This window comes from Pelobates fuscus, chromosome 6 (assembly GCF_036172605.1).
Source record: "Pelobates fuscus isolate aPelFus1 chromosome 6, aPelFus1.pri, whole genome shotgun sequence".
Lineage (NCBI taxonomy): Eukaryota > Metazoa > Chordata > Amphibia > Anura > Pelobatidae > Pelobates > Pelobates fuscus.
In genome coordinates this window covers 87,772,639-87,788,798 of record NC_086322.1, presented here as the reverse complement: position 1 = coordinate 87,788,798, position 16,160 = coordinate 87,772,639, and the positions used below count along the sequence as shown (strand labels likewise).

Below are 16,160 nucleotides of genomic sequence, written 5' to 3'. Positions count from 1 at the left end.
GTCCCTAGAGAAATGCTTTCCTATGGACTGATTGAATGCGCTCATGGCTCTTGCTGCGCATGCGCATTTGGCAGATGACGTCGGAAGAGGAAGGAGAGTCCCCAGCGCCAAGGGAGCCCTGTGCTGGAGACAGGTAAAAATTTAACCTCTTCCTGGAGGGGGACCCTGAGGGTAGGGGGGCCTAAAGACCCTATAGTGCCAGGAAAACAAGTTTGTTTTCCTGGCACTATAGTGGTCCTTTAAAGTCAGAACCCTCCAAATTCATGTCACTGTGACGTGACAAAGTGGGCTGTCTTATTCTATTAAGATTCTGCTTTAAGCCTTTTCTAAGCTATTGATGATATGGATACATCTGGTTAATATTACAGGTATTGTTTGCCTCTACTGCACAGTTTTCAATATCCTTTGAATTCTCTGTTTCAGTACGGAGATGAGGTTGCTTGGTCAGAGATTGAAAACGTGTGGACTACGCTTGCCGATGGCTGGCCGAAGAATTTGAAAATAATTTTGCACTTTCTAATTAGCATCTGTGGTGTTAATAGTGAGCCCAGCCTCTTGCCTTATGTGAGTATTCACTTCTGCCAAAATGTCATTTTTAACAGAACCAGTGAGTTTTATTGAGGTGTAGAACAAATGTTGTGATTTAACCTTCTGAAGGTCATACAACTAGCGATCATCATAAATACTCATGTGGTAACCAGGAAGATTCCAAACACCAATTATTAATTAGTTGTTCTTTTTTCTATTTTTATTTTTATTTTTGTATTATTTAATTTTAAAACAAGTTATTTATTGGCTAACTGCAGTGTGAGTATTTTAGCTGAATTGTTTCAATGGTTGCATACAATACAAACACATAACTAGTTAATTGTATCCAGTCATGTCAGTTTGCTTGCTTGGCAGTTTGCCAGTAAAAAAAAAAAAAATTACCCACAAAACTATGTAAAGAATTTATTACGAAGTGTCCTGACTATTTCTGGTGACCACGTGAGTGCTGGTGTTTATGGTTTGTTTACGTTCTTTCAGTACATAAATAATTTAAGGATTGTTTGGTACTCTGCTATAACCCAACAGCTAGCAAATTGTTTTTATGTTTAGTCTTTCTGTGCTAGGTCCAACATTGGCTTGCTCCTAACTAGCTTCATGCAAAATGTCTAAATATCTTGTTTCTCCCTTAGTTTCTATACTACCTTGTGAAATTACATGGGATAGTCTGTGCCGTGGCTGTTGTAATTTCCATGTCGTTCCAGTATTCATTATTTTTTCTTCCTTTATCCAGGTAAAGAAGGTGATTGTGTATCTGGGCAGAGATAAAACCATGCAACTCCTAGAAGAACTGGTTGGTGAGCTGCAACTAACTGATCCAGTGAGTTCCGGAGTGACTCACATGGACAATCCACCATACTACCGCATCACCTCCAGCTACAAAATCCCCTCTGTCACCTCCGGTAAGAGCAATCAACATGTGTTTCCTACTGGAATTCCTATATTAATAGGCGCATGGCATTGAAGAAAATGCTTGTATCCTTGTGTATTGACAACTCAAGCCAAGCTGCTTTTGTTCCCTGTCTTAAATGTGCATAAAAATTATTGGTTACGCCTTTGGTCAAATTGTGAAATTACAAATCAAACTCATGGGGGGCTTGTCCCATCACTTGTGATATAACTGAAAATGTAGTTAACCATATGAGATGATTAAATACACAAAACGTAATTGGTTCATACAAAATATAGTTTTGTATCTTTCAGTGCTACCCAAATAGGAGCTTATGTCACATAATTCAGGCATATTGTGTTAACCTCTCCACTGTGTCAAGGTATTTAAATATCAGAGAATCATAAGTGAATTTTAATATGAAGGATATTTTATATACTCACTGCACTACTTATATTATTGCTTATACTACTCACCCAAAAGATTTGTTGTACATATTGCATTCTCATCAACCTGCAGGATAACCCATCTAATTTTAATCTTTCTCCTATCCAGGTACCACGTCCAGCAGCAATACAATGGTAGCGCAAACGGATACTAATCATGAGAGCAAGCATATAAGAGACGGTATGGAGGAAAGGTAAGGGGGAAAAGTTTGTTTTAGTCTGTTTTTTTTTCTTTAAAAGACATTCACATGATGTCAAGCACAATTTATACCCCGAAAATGTAAATTGTTTAACACTCCAAATTTAGCAGTGGAAAGAGTGCCCTTGGAGCCATATTTTCCTGCATTTTTATTTATCCTCAAATGCTCCAAGGTGTGTCGCTGGGAATACAAAACGGCAACAAAAATTCACCAGATCTCCCACCTATAGACACACTTACAAGAATATGAAAGTATGCGTAAGAGCCTTCCACAATTGTCCATCTATGTGAATAATGACATGCCTTGTCTTACAGCACCTTTGAAAGGGCAAGTAATCCCTACTTTGTGTTTAAGTATAAGTTTTAACACAACCACAATTTAAAATAAAACTATTGCCGAGGTTGCTTTTATATTTTATACATAGATGTTCATGTTAGAAGTGCCAGGCTTTCTTTAAATGTTTTAGGCAGGGAGTGTAGTATTAAGTAGGCAGGTTCATGCATATTTTAGTGTGTTTAAATATTTTCATTTTTCCATTTGTTGAGTTATTGCATAATCTATTTTACAACCATATATTTGCCCAGGAGCAATGAATGCACTTATGTCCTGTACTGACAGATGGGTAATATAAGTTGGGAATAAGTTTGGTAATACAACACTATAATTGCACTGTTTAGGACACATAAATGAAGTCATCTGAATCCTGTAGCCATGTACACGGTTTGCACTGCATGGGAAAGGTTTCCTGTTTTTCACTCCATGTTTGTGCAGGTGAGGGAGCATACGAGTTGTGATCATTGGCAATTTACAGAAATACAAAATGTCTTGTATATTGCTATATGCATATATTATGCACCCTGTTTCCATGCTTCAGGTGAAATTTCCCACTGCAAATTACCAACTTACTAAATGGAAACCCAATATACCATAACACACTGCTTATTGTAATGTTTATACTGCAGCTAGAAGTGTAGTCGTTCTTTTTATTTATTTTTTCTTCTTTTTTTTTAAAACATTCTTCAAAGAGTTTCAAAATTAGCACAAAACAAATCCTGTTTCGGGCGTAGGGGGGGTTTAACGTCCATTTTGTGTTTTAATGCATTCTTGCCAATCTACCATCCCTGTGTTCATAGTTAGCTGTTGAGTTTTGTGGTTGTTCTTTATTATCAATGTTTCTCTTACAGCTATCCACATCTTGATATCTACAGTGGAGTGAATAGTAATCTGAATCGCCAGCACCACAGGCTGGAGTCCCGATACAGCAGCAGCTCTGGAGGCTCTTACGAAGATGAGAAAAGTAAACTATGCATTATCCTTTTTAGCTCCTTCTCTCCTAACATTATGTATATGTACCTATTTTTTTTAATTTTATTTTGTAATACAAGATAAAACTTTAGTTTTTAAAGCTACCCCTCCGCCATGGTTCTCCTCAGAAATAACAGCCCTTTTCCTTCCCCTTCACTCCATGGCAACCTTTTGTTGGTTTGACTTTATACATATGTATATATATTTTCATTCTGATAGCATTTCTAGAAATTAACATTCACAGTAATCTCATCTGGTTCTATTGAAATATTCGGGTTATCTGTCATATCTTCTTTATCTTTCACATATGTTTTTCTGCTTCTTTGCCAATATTCAGACCCTGTCAATAAGAAAAGTAAGATAATGCACACTTGATTATATTTACCTTTTTGTTTAAATAATCACAAGTAGGTCTTTTTAGTTCACAAGTAGACCCTGTATGGTATAGATCTAAAAGATACCATAGTGTAATTTGTACCTACAATTATGTAATAAAACAGTAAATTGGGAAACTCACAATTTACAGAGCCATTTTAAAGTGTGGCTCTGAACTATAGATGTATTCCATCCACATAAAGGGATCTCTGGATACTGTGATGGCTTCTCTGGAGCAAGAAGATGTAACTCCAGTTAAAACAGAAACAACATTTATACATTTTTTTTATTAATTTACTTTATTACAATATCTTTAAAAGGATAAACAAATATAACAATAAAAATGAAATCCAATGTAATAAGGACAATTTTAAACTATACTATTCTTGTTTCTGTTTTAACTGGATAGTAACATCATCTTGCTCCAGATAAGCCATCACCGTATCCAGAGATCCCTTTATGTGGATGAAATACATCTATAGTTCAGAGCCACACTTTAAAATGGCTCTGTAAATTGTGAGTTTTCTAATTTACCGTTTTATTACATAATTGTAGGTACAAATTACACTATGGTATCTTTTATCTCTATACCATACCGGGTCTACTTGTGAACTAAAAAGACCTACTAGTGATTATTTAAACAAAAAGGTAAATATAATCAAGTGTGCACTGTCACCTTATTTTCCCTATTGACACCCACTGTTGAGTGTATGGAGTTAACAATACTCTTTATTTGATTGTAGTAGCACTGGATTATATATATTTTTTTTTGCGCCATTTATCCCATCACTGATATTTATTTTAGCGCCATTTATCACATCACTGATATTCAAAGTGTTAACACAGTGTTCGTACAATGACTTTTACGTAAAAGTAGAAAACCGATTATAGATCTTATTTGCTGTACATTTCCTTATGTAGGTGACTCCATGCCGCTGTTCTCCAACTGGCGTCTAAAAGTGATGGAACACAATCGAGGTGAGCCACTGCCGTTTCCTCCATCTGGTGGCTGTTGGTCTCCGCTGGTGGATTATTTGCCAGAAACCACATCACCTGGCACGTGTCTACACAGGTATGAGTTTGCTGATCTCCCGGTTTAAGTGTGTAACTGCATTGATCAAATTGAACTCACATGACAGTCGTGTCACACGCTCTGAATGTGCAGAATATCATTACATCATTCAATGAGTGAAATTCATGCAGAGAAATTAGCGATTTTTATAGTTTTTTTTTATACTAAATAACAAAATCCTATGCTATTCCTATGTTGTTTCTATGTGACCATTCATTACTATTCTCTCTCTTTTAGATGCAACATAGCAGTGATCCTTTTAACCGATTTAATCATTGATCACAGCGTAAAGGTTGAATGGGGTGGTTACCTGCACCTCTTACTTCATGCAATTTTCATCGGTAATATGATCTATATTTTATTAAGTCTGCATTCTGTGTAAACGTCCTCTAGAATTTTAGAAAGACCGTGAGTGCTACTGACTACAATCTTAAAGGGCCACTATAGTGCCAGGAAAACAAACTTGTTTTCCTGGCACTATAGTGTTAATAGGTCCCCCTCCCGTCGGGCTCAATAGGATTTAAGGGGTTAAACACTTACCTTTCTCCAGCGCTGGGCTCCCTCGGTGCTGGGGACTCTCCTCGCTGTTCTGACGTCATCCGCCGAATGCGCATGCGCGGCAAGAGCCGCGTGCGCATTCAATCAGTCCAAAGGAAAGCATTTCTCAATGCTTTCCTATGGACGGCAGCGTCTTCTCACTATGAAAATCACAGTGAGAAGCACGGAAGCGCCTCTAGCTGCTGTCAGTGTGACAGCCACTAGAGGCTGGATTAACCCTAATGTAAATATAGCAGTTTCTCTGAAACTGCTATGTTTACAGCTGTAGGGTTAACCCTAGATAGATCTAGCACCCAGACCACTTAATTGAACTGAAGTGGTCTGGGTGCCTATAGTGGTCCTTTAATATCTATCTATCTAATCTCAAATTCAGTTTGGCACTCTCCTGGTCTCTTTGTTATAGTAGAAATCGCCTAAGTGCTGTCTGCGTTGTGTATATATATCAAAATAATATCAGGGGTGCACTCTCAGGGGAAAGTAAATAGTGATTTTAATAGCAAAAAAATTATATCTGTAATTTCGATCGATGTTTCGACCCCTAAGGGTCTTTTTCAAGATCACAGATTATATGTCACATTATTTTATACATAAACATATATTATATACACACACACACACGCACACAATCAACAATAACATTCTTTATGTCGATGTTTTCATTGCAGCTCATTCTGCCCTGAAATATGAAATTAATTTTGAATTCCTAACTATTCACCCTGATAGTGATGCAGACATGTTAAGACTACTTTAAACCCTAATTGCAAAGTATTGTTGCTCTGGATTATCTTGTCAGCCTGTCTTTTGTATTATCTTATTAGGGTTTGACCACTATCATCCTGAAGTATATGAACATTGTAAACGTCTGCTTTTGCATTTACTGATTGTGATGAGCTCCAACAGCAGTGTCCAGAGCGTTGCTACCGTCCTCCTCAGGAACAGAGAATGTAATGAACCAAGGGTGCTTACTGTCAAACACAATACCCATCTCGAGTACTCCTTTGCAGGTAAACTTACCTTCGTGTATTAGAAATGCTGTATTAAGGAGGCGTGACCAGGGGCAAGGCTGTTCTTTAGGTATTAATTAAAATCATGGCCTACTGAGAGCTGTATATGTAACTAATTTGTAACACATTAACTAGAATTTAAATAAAATATCCTATACTCATACACACCAATATCTCTGAACGAGGGTTTTGTAACACAAAGAGGCACTTAAGTTGTGCGTGAAAGGAGACAGGGTGTCTAAACAATTACTTTGATTTGAGTTAATTAGGATATTTAGTACTAAACCCTTTTAACGAAGTCACAATGCCAATGATGGTGTTTCAGTAAATGTATGTAGCTGAATACCATCGCCTGTTTTTTCCTAATGCATGTGAGCAATCTGTTCTTTATCTGTCTTTGCTGTTTGATATTAGTACTCACTAATCCATTTATTGTTCTTGTTACTCGTGTAGGTATTAATGATTTTATACCTGAATACCAGCCTTCTCCCATGACTGACTCAGGGCTTAGCTCCAGCTCTACCTCTTCTAGCATTAGCTTAGGGAATACAAGTGCTGCTGTTCCCCTCCTGCACACAACTATCCTCAACGATGTGGACCTCTCGGTGGAACAGGATGAGAAAGTCAAAACACTCATGGAGTTCATTACTTCAAGGTATATATACTTTCTGCTTCAGTCAGATGTCTATTGCGGGCATCCTATTAATATATATTCCATTGTTAGCATACTTTTTCCATATTAATAGAGTGATATGTTTTGTTGAGAAACATTTAGGCTGGAATGGCAGAGTTTGTGTCCTTTTCCAAACTGCATATCTATTTGATATCTACATACCACAACAAATCTATCATCTAAGGATGAATCCTTCTACTTGTAAGCTTGTGGTGGAAAAACAATTGGGCAAGGAGAAAACGTATTATATCCTGTCTGAAAGTGGACATGTCCTGTTCAGGAATATAGAACGGAGAGTTATTTTTGCATTGTCATGTTTGATTCATCTGCTATTTTTTCCTTGCAGTCAGGCTTGCTTGTTATTAAAGCAGCTGGGGATCAGTAACTGTCCCTGATATAAGGGTTAAGGGAACATCTCTTGTTGTATCCTGTATACTTTGCTGAACTTTGTACCATTGTTTGAGAGTGGATCTTCCTGACTACCTCAGTTATTGCCAACTAACGGATGTGAGACCACAAGTTCTCTACATGTTGTCATATAGTGCTTTACTGTTGTTCAGCCACATTAGTATCAGTTATGTGTTTACGGTTTTCTGGTTTTTTTTCTTTTTCTTTTTTTATATTTATTTATTATTAGAAGATGTACTATTAGAAGGTTGTGTATGTTGCATCATAGTATTTATAATTCCTCCTCCCCCCCAGATAAGTGTTTGTAACTCATCCACCTTCTACCAATTGCAGTCACTGCTTGAAAAACTTTGATTAATCACATTGTACAGTTATTTGGCATCGAAGTACATGGCCACTCTTGTTGACATTTGAGTATTATTTTTTGATTTTGTATTTATTTATTTATTTATTTAATTTTTTTTTAAGGAAAAGAGGACCACTTTGGAACCATGAAGATGTATCTGCAAAAAACCCTAGTATTAAAAGTGCTGAACAGCTTACAGTGTTTTTAAAGCATGTGGTCTCTGTGTTCAAGAACTCTCGATCAGGTATGTGTACATGTAATCACTAATCCATTTAGTTACTGTAGACACTGCTGTGCTATCCAAACATGTAGACTTCTGTGTCTATTTAAATGGGTAACGTCATGAATATTAAAAGGAACACTCCAAGCATCAAAGCTACAGTGGAGCACTGTACTGGTTATGCTGCCAAGAGTGCCACTTAGTAATGGTTTGACTTGTTACCTGGAGTCTGCCAGGCACGGCACTACACCTCCTTTCTGCCTGAAGCTGTCTGTGTTGAACTGAGCCTGGCGGTACAGGGCTAAGCTTATTGACTGAATCTGCAGACATTTTTAGCCACAGAACTAGCCCTGCACTGCATGATTTAGCTCAGGAGAGCTGATGGAAGTTTCTGGATCTCCTTCCAGCAGAGAGGACTATTATGGCCCAGTAGTGTATGGTTTATAAACCTGATGGATCTCTCTCAAGAGAGTTATTTGAAGTTCACATGCTTTTAAAATCTCATTGAATACAAGAAGGAGCCAACCTAGACTTTAAAGGCCTTTTACCTGACAACTTGGCTACTGAAAAGCTAATATTGCAAAAGAAAGGCTTATATTAAGTTGTGCAGACCTTGTTGCAATCACCAAAAATGTCTACTTTTTGGATCTTTTACCAGATTTAGAAGAGATTTATCCACTGGAGTATGTCTGCTGAGATTAGAATCTTCATTGGTGGATATCCTAAAAAATGTCATGCATGTCTGAAAAAGTGGTTATGTACTTTGTCTCTGAAGGTCTTTTTATTTTTTGTAATTCTTTATTTTTGGTGCAAGTCGTGACAATATTAACAAAATAGGTAAATTATGCCACTGCAGCAAATAAGTCTGCAGACGATTGTCTTAACGGTAATAGACGTGACATTGATAAGCGTTGCACATTTTTATATAGCTGTCTAGGCACAGGTTGCTAGCTGTCTTATCTATAACATCCATGTTCCTGTACAAAAGGGTTTGTCTGTGTATGCTCCTGGACCAACCTGGGGTGCTACTCTAGTGAGCTATTGTAGTGATTAGCCCTGTATGTACATTTTGGTCTCTGAAGGTCTTTATTGTTGCTCTGAGTCCAATATTTATCTAGAAACGTGGTCTGAGACTGAAAGTATTTCAGTATAGCAGCTATTCATATTTGTTTTCCAGCTGGTAAGATTGTGCCCAGGGCCGGTGCATGGATTTTTGGCTACTCAAGCGATGTTGTTTTTTGCAACCCTCTGAAATTAATCTTTACATGTGTCTGTTAAACCATAATTTTTCCCTCTTTCTGTCTCCTTTACCCATGTTGTTTGTCTCAGTTTCCCATCTCTGTAAATTGTTCAAGCGCTGCGGAATACGTTGGTGCTAAATAAATTATAATCATAATAAACCCTATTGTCAGCACCATCTTTGGAGCCAAACTTCTTGAAGTAAAGTAACAGATTTATTAAACACCCCCAGGCATTTACAAGAGTAGAACATGATGTATTTCTTAATTTATGACTTCCTTACAGCCCGACAAGGTTAGTCTCGAAGGCAACATTGACATAAATCTATTTTGACTGTTCGTTACAAGAATAAATGTGGTTCTGATCAAAGCCTACTGAGTGATTTGATTAGGCGGTGTTGCTTGTTTGTCAATTTCATTCTTCATTAGACCTCACCATGTGTCTGTGAACAGGCATCCATTATTATTTATAATAATTCTTCGGCCATTGTTAGTTCTTAAATTAGATTAACATACACAAAGACTCTTAAAGTAGCGCTTCACTGAAGGGTTAGGTAGAGGGTTGCACCTGCTAGCCCTTTGTTTTCACTATTTCCTAACTCTTAAAGTAAAATCGTTAACCTTTTTAATTCCACACATTGCAATCCCTGTAAGAGCTATTATTTGAGATTTTAAGTGCATTTGTCAAGGTTTGCAGTGGACGGGAAGCGAATAATTAATAACAAAGGGCATTTTTTGTGGGACTCATTCTGCTTGTATTGGAAGAGATATTATATGCAGTCTTTTTAATCATTTTTGCCCTTTCGTTTATTTTGCCATTACCACCTGGATCAATTACATTGGTTTCCTCTGCGATTGCTCCACTTTTGCCCACTTTGCTTTAGAATTGTTCTGTATACATGCCATGCATATACCAAGTTTATAAGTAATTAAAATATGTTGTGGTGCATGTAACAATATGTTAAAAATTAACCTTTCAAGCATACAGTACCCTATTCCTCAGTTTCTGAGTAGTCGTTTTTTGGAGAGGGTTTCCAAACATCATTTTTTTTTTTTTTTTTTTTTTTTTTTTACAAGCACAGACTTCATTCATTCTCATTTTGTGTTCCTGTAGGATTCCAGTTGGAGCAACATCTGAGCGAGGTGACCTTGCAAACAGCTCTCTCCTGCTCATCACGTCACTATGCAGGAAGGTCTTTCCAGATATTTCGAGCTCTTAAACAACCACTTTCAGCAGAAACCCTTTCAGATGTTCTTTCTAGACTCGTTGAGACAGTAGGCGATGCTGGGGAAGAGGCTCAGGTAAACATGTTTTTTTTTTGTTTTTGTCTTTTAAAGGATTTTTACAAACCGTATGTAATAAATGAATTATTACAGACATGTAGTCAATACGTGTTTAATATATTTCACGTCCACTTTTCTTTCGTTTTCTTTTCATCTCTTAGTACTATGCGTCCATTACTATTTCAGTATATTATTAACAGTATACATAGAGAATAATCATATTTAGCGTAAGCTCACATACAACTTAATCAGGTCTTCATCATAAGCTTTTCATTAGTAATGGTACGTATCTTTGGATAACAACTGTATTATAATAAAATATTTACAATATTTAATAACTGTATGAACACTAAGCATGTATCCAGCAGCAACTCAAGTGTCATTTTCACGTCTATGATCTATTTGGCTAAAGCACAGAGTGTGCTGTACTACATACTGCCTGACTAGGAGTCTGTCCCTCTAGTGGTAATGTGAGAGATGTATGCCTAAGGGGTAATATTCCGGTGTCTGAGTAGTTAGTTGTCTCAGAGCTCGCTATGGAGTATCGTCTTTATCTAAGGTACGTCTAAAGATCCTGCTTGGTCTGATGGCCAGTTATGGTTATCTGTAGCCCCTACATCCCAATGATTTCAGCATCCCCTAGCATAAAAGAGTTCCAAGGTCCTCAAATCTGAGTACATTTTATGTCATCTTTGAAATCACAATTTTTTTCCTCTATGCAACCCAATCCTCCTCCTTTAAGAACATCAATGACTTTTGCCCGACCAAATGTTTTTTACACCGTGCATGTGCAGCAATTAGCACAACCCTTTCATCCAATGCTGGTCTATACGCAGTTATTGTATCTTTTTTTAGTCCCTCCGGACATCTGATTGACCGGCGTGGGGATTGCAAAATGTAAACAGTGCTGCAAGGCTGCCCAAAAAGATGAAATGATGATTAGTCTGTCCCTTTAAGGCTTTCATCCTTTCTGTTGGCTCAGTGAATTTCCCGTTTATGCAATCTTATGGCATTTTGGATAAATAATGCTGTTATTGAGACTTGAATCATTCTTTCTTTCCTAGTTCCATATAAAGTTTGTTTATAGTGATCTTAGAATATATTTGAACCAAACTGTAAATGATACTGTGTGTTTACATAACGGAGAAAGACAGATACCAGTGTGTATATATAAATAATATACACCATGCATTTGAGACAAAATAAATAAGTGTTTACTGTCTGGGTGCTCCGCTGTGGGACAGTGTATATAATAAACAAATAGGAAGGCAGGCACTCACTGGACTTTTAAATCGAAACTGAAAATGTTTTAATCCGTGTTTACATCCAATGCATAATCAACCAGGCCAGGCCAAAATCTTGAAAAAGGACTGGGTTCAGGTCTGAAACGTTGACCATGCGCTGCATGTAAACACAGATTAAACGTTTTTCAGTTTTAAATTTAAAAGTCCAGTGAGTGCCTGCCTTCCTATTTGTTTATTATATACACTGTCCCACAGCGGAGCACCCAGACAGTAAACACTTATTTATTTTGTCTCAAATGCATGGTGTATATTATTTATATAAATCTGTCGTCCCATTGGCTTTTTTTTTTATATACATTTAGTTTTATGTATAAATAAACCTCCAGTTATTTAAAGGAGCATATGGATTTGGGATAGTGCGCAGGTAACTTTATTTATTTTTTATGTTTTTGTATTTTTTTTTTTTATTGAATGTCATTATTATATTTGCTTTTAATTCCTAAATGTAGAAATCCCTATAGAGAAAAAAAGCTAATCCTGAAACTACCAGGACCACATGATTAAAAACGAACCTGCAATCATTACAACTATTTTATAAAACAGAATTTTCTCTATGGGTATTGGTGAAGGGATAAAATGTTAATTAATTTGACCCTACCAAGAAATAAACCATTAGCTTAATTATACAGTGCACTCGTAGGATTTATACTTCAAAATGTTGCTTTTATTGATGCAAATCTATAAATACAATAGCTAAACTTACAGTCTTGAAGTAGAGTTTCAGTCTGGCTAATGTCAATTTGATGCAAATTTCAATGCACAGAATGGCAGATATTGACTGAGATCTGTCAGCAGAAGATGGCATTGACTTCTGGCTTCTGCAGGAAGCTTGTCACCAAACAGGCAGGAAATCTAAAAGCCTGGCAGGGACCCAGGAAAGGAGGAAAATCGCTTCTTAATGGGAACTCTGCCAGGGTACCACTCGCATCACAACCACTACAGAGCACTATAGTGGTTATGATGCTTGGAGTAACCCTTAAAAGGACCACTATAGACACCAAGACCACTTTATTTTGATAAACTTATAGTAGCAAAAAAACAAATATTATTTACTGGACAATAGATCCCTTAAAATCTTATTGAGACTTGAATGAAGACCCACGAAAGTACAAGCAATTTGAGCTGTCTTCTCAAACTTTTTTCCACAGTTATTGCCCATGAACTGTAAAATCCCACTTTTTTTTGTTTTGTATTTTAATTGGTTTGTTTAGTCTGAATGAAAGCTATGTGATTTGAGAAGTCTAAAATAATTGCTTGAGAATGTTAGAATTGTTCATTATGTGTTTTAATTATCTAATTTTGTGACTTAATGTACATTGCTTCATTGTAGGGTTTTGTCATTGAGCTTCTTCTAACACTGGAGTCGGCCATTGACACGTTGTCGGAGACCATGAAGCATTATGATCTTCTCACTGCACTTGCTCAGTACGTGACCATTTGTGCATTCATTGTGGTATTTATACTTTTGGTAATGTTTGCAGCTTTAGCACTGGAAAGCACAGAACTGTCTCTTTAGGTAGATTACACGCTCTTCCATTACTTAGATTGACCTTCTATAAAGTAGTAGTAGATGGCTATCTAGCTTAATAGCATTCTACAGTGATCTGTCTAGCACTTTACTAAGCAAAATGTTTTAACACGACAGTTGAAGAAAGTCATAGTTTATTATATGCATCAAAATGTTCTTAGACCTATAGTTATTTACAGTCTATAGCTGAGGAATGCACAGTAAATGTTTTGCTTATTTTTTTTAAACAGTGTTTACATAATTAATTATGAATTGTGATTTTTTTTGTTCTGTAGGACATCGTACCATGATCCCATAATGGGCAATAAACATGCAGCTAACCGGAAGAGCACTGGACAGTTGAACCTAAGCACAAGTCCTCTAAGTAGTGGTAACTTCATGGGTTATTGCAACAATGCAAGAAGCAACTCGTTGAGGCTAAGCTTAATTGTTGATCGAAGAGGTGACCGGCGACGAAGTAACACACTGGATATAATGGATGGACGGATAAATCACGGGGGCAGTTTAGCAAGGACTAGAAGCCTATCCTCTCTCAGAGAGGGAGGCATGCAGGATGTGCAGCAAGCTACTGATCCCACCAATCTCATGGCCACCATATTCTGGATCGCAGCGTCCTTGCTGGAGTCAGACTATGAGTATGAGTACCTCCTTGCTTTAAAGCTTCTAAACAAACTGCTCACTCACATGCCTCTGGACAAATCTGAGAGTAGAGAGAAGATTGAAAATGTGCAGAGTAAATTGAAATGGAATAATTTTCCAGGACTTCAGCAGCTCTTCCTGAAGGGCTTTACCTCGGTGTCCACACAGGAAATGACCGTTCACCTTCTCAGCAAGCTCATCACCGTATCAAAGCATACGTTGGTGGACCCACCTCTTCTAGCTGGTACGTAATATGCGGAGGTACTGGGAAAGCACTTGATTAAAGAAAGAATAGTACACATCAGGCTTCTCACAGTAAGGAAATAATTCAAGAATGTTTGAGGTGTGCATAAAGTTGTCATACAGAGTAAATAAGTAGCATTGTTTATAGGTTTTATAATTAGCAGAACATGTGGATCAGTTGAATCTTACCTGCATAAGTGTTTTTATTTCTAATCCACTAGTGCAATGTCCCTTAAAGGTACACTATAGGCACCCAGACCACTTCATCTCATTGAAGTTGTGTGGGTGTAGTGTCCCAGTCCACTTAACGTTGAAATTGTAATTATTGCAGGTATTGAAGCAGGGAGGGGGGACAAACAAAATGTAAAAAAAAATTAAATATTTAAAAAAAATAAAAGTTAAAATAAAAATGCCTCCCCCTCCCCCCATTTAACACACATTACATACCTACACAAACACTCACTGCACAAAAACACACATAAAGATACCGATATTGCCGATAATGTAGACCAGGGCCGCCATCAGGGTCCTGGGGAGCCCAGCACACTCTTACTTACCTTCCCTTCAGCTCCCCTGTGTAACTCTTGCGGCCTGTGTGCCGCGTGGCGCGTTGCCGTGGTAACCAGTGGCAACGCTCCACCGGCCGCAGGACTCGCGAGAGTTAGACAGGGGAGCTGAAGGGAAAGTAAGTAAGAGTGTGCTGGGCTCCCCAGGACCCTGATGGCGGCCCTGGTCTACATTATCAGCAATATCGGTATCTTTATTGGCCGATACCGATATTGCTGAAACTACAGAAAATCGGCCAGATCGATAATCAGTTGATCCTCAATCTGTAACCACCACATATATATGGTCATTTGGACATCGATCTCCAATTCCAAATTTTATTTGCAGGAAATACGTATAAATCTGTTATTTTTTACTATTATTTACTGGATGTGGGGCAAAAGTAACATCCCCAGGACGTACTTGAAAACCAGAGCAATCTGAATGTACAATTTAGTAAAAGTTTCTTGGAAGCTCTGATTAGTAAAAAAAAAATTAACAAAGAGTTTGTTATACCATTTTATGGTGCACTGTGTAAAAATGTACTATTCAGCAGTGCTAATTACCATTTTATTTATAATTAATGGATATATAATGAATCTGTCTCCTTCTCCAGCCCCTTACTGCGGCACCCATCTTGGCTTGATATACATGATTATTAATTTCCATTGTTCTCAACATTCATATTGAGAAGGATGGTCATCTTGACATCAGTTGTGAGTGGTCAAGTTTAGTATTTGATTTGCATATTTATTGATTATTCATAAGTGGGGCTCTAATTCCTTTAACAAAGAATTTTCTAATGCGTTATGAATTTATATGTGTAAAAGATAAATCTAAGTGTTTTAGCTCATCTTTTTTCCTCTTCTTTTTCCAGGATTTCCTCTGAATATTCTATGCTTGTTGCCCCATCTCATCCAACATTTTGATAATCCGACCCCATTCTGTAAAGAAACTGCAGACAGAATAGCCAAGGTATGTTCTCTTCGATCTTTTTTTTTTCGTGCTAGATGACTGGTGTTTCAGGATGGAAGTGAGTTCAAAAGGAATATAGTCATCTGGAGATCCCTGTCCCACAAGCTGCGTAGAAAAGAATTTTACATTCAAAATCTTAACATTTGTTCTATGTTTAACCCCTTAAGGACACATGACATGTGTGACATGTCATGATTCCCTTTTATTGCAGAAGTTTGGTCCTTAAGGGGTTAAAAAAAAAAAAAAAAAAAGTCCAGCAAATCTAAAAAATGAAGCACTTCCAATTTTGCATCAAACTAGGAAATGGCAGTCCGATATCTCCGTGGATCAAGAAGCGATTACCCCACTAGTTAGAAATTAT

General features: G+C 37.3%; 1 protein-coding gene across 8 annotated transcripts in view; it reads left to right on the top strand.

Moving 5' to 3' along the window:
* FRYL (FRY like transcription coactivator) overlaps positions 1–16,160 on the top strand; it is a 252,499-nt gene that overhangs the window by 205,276 nt on the left and 31,063 nt on the right. For all 8 annotated transcript variants that reach the window (XM_063457943.1, XM_063457944.1, XM_063457940.1 and 5 more), the window contains 13 exons: positions 424–564; positions 1,280–1,448; positions 1,991–2,075; positions 3,266–3,378; positions 4,683–4,833; positions 5,071–5,174; positions 6,210–6,395; positions 6,849–7,050; positions 7,945–8,066; positions 10,395–10,582; positions 13,199–13,293; positions 13,672–14,279; positions 15,702–15,799. In XM_063457943.1, coding sequence (XP_063314013.1) covers positions 424–564; positions 1,280–1,448; positions 1,991–2,075; positions 3,266–3,378; positions 4,683–4,833; positions 5,071–5,174; positions 6,210–6,395; positions 6,849–7,050; positions 7,945–8,066; positions 10,395–10,582; positions 13,199–13,293; positions 13,672–14,279; positions 15,702–15,799 — 2,262 coding nt within the window. The remainder of the gene's footprint in view (positions 1–423; positions 565–1,279; positions 1,449–1,990; positions 2,076–3,265; positions 3,379–4,682; positions 4,834–5,070; positions 5,175–6,209; positions 6,396–6,848; positions 7,051–7,944; positions 8,067–10,394; positions 10,583–13,198; positions 13,294–13,671; positions 14,280–15,701; positions 15,800–16,160) is intronic.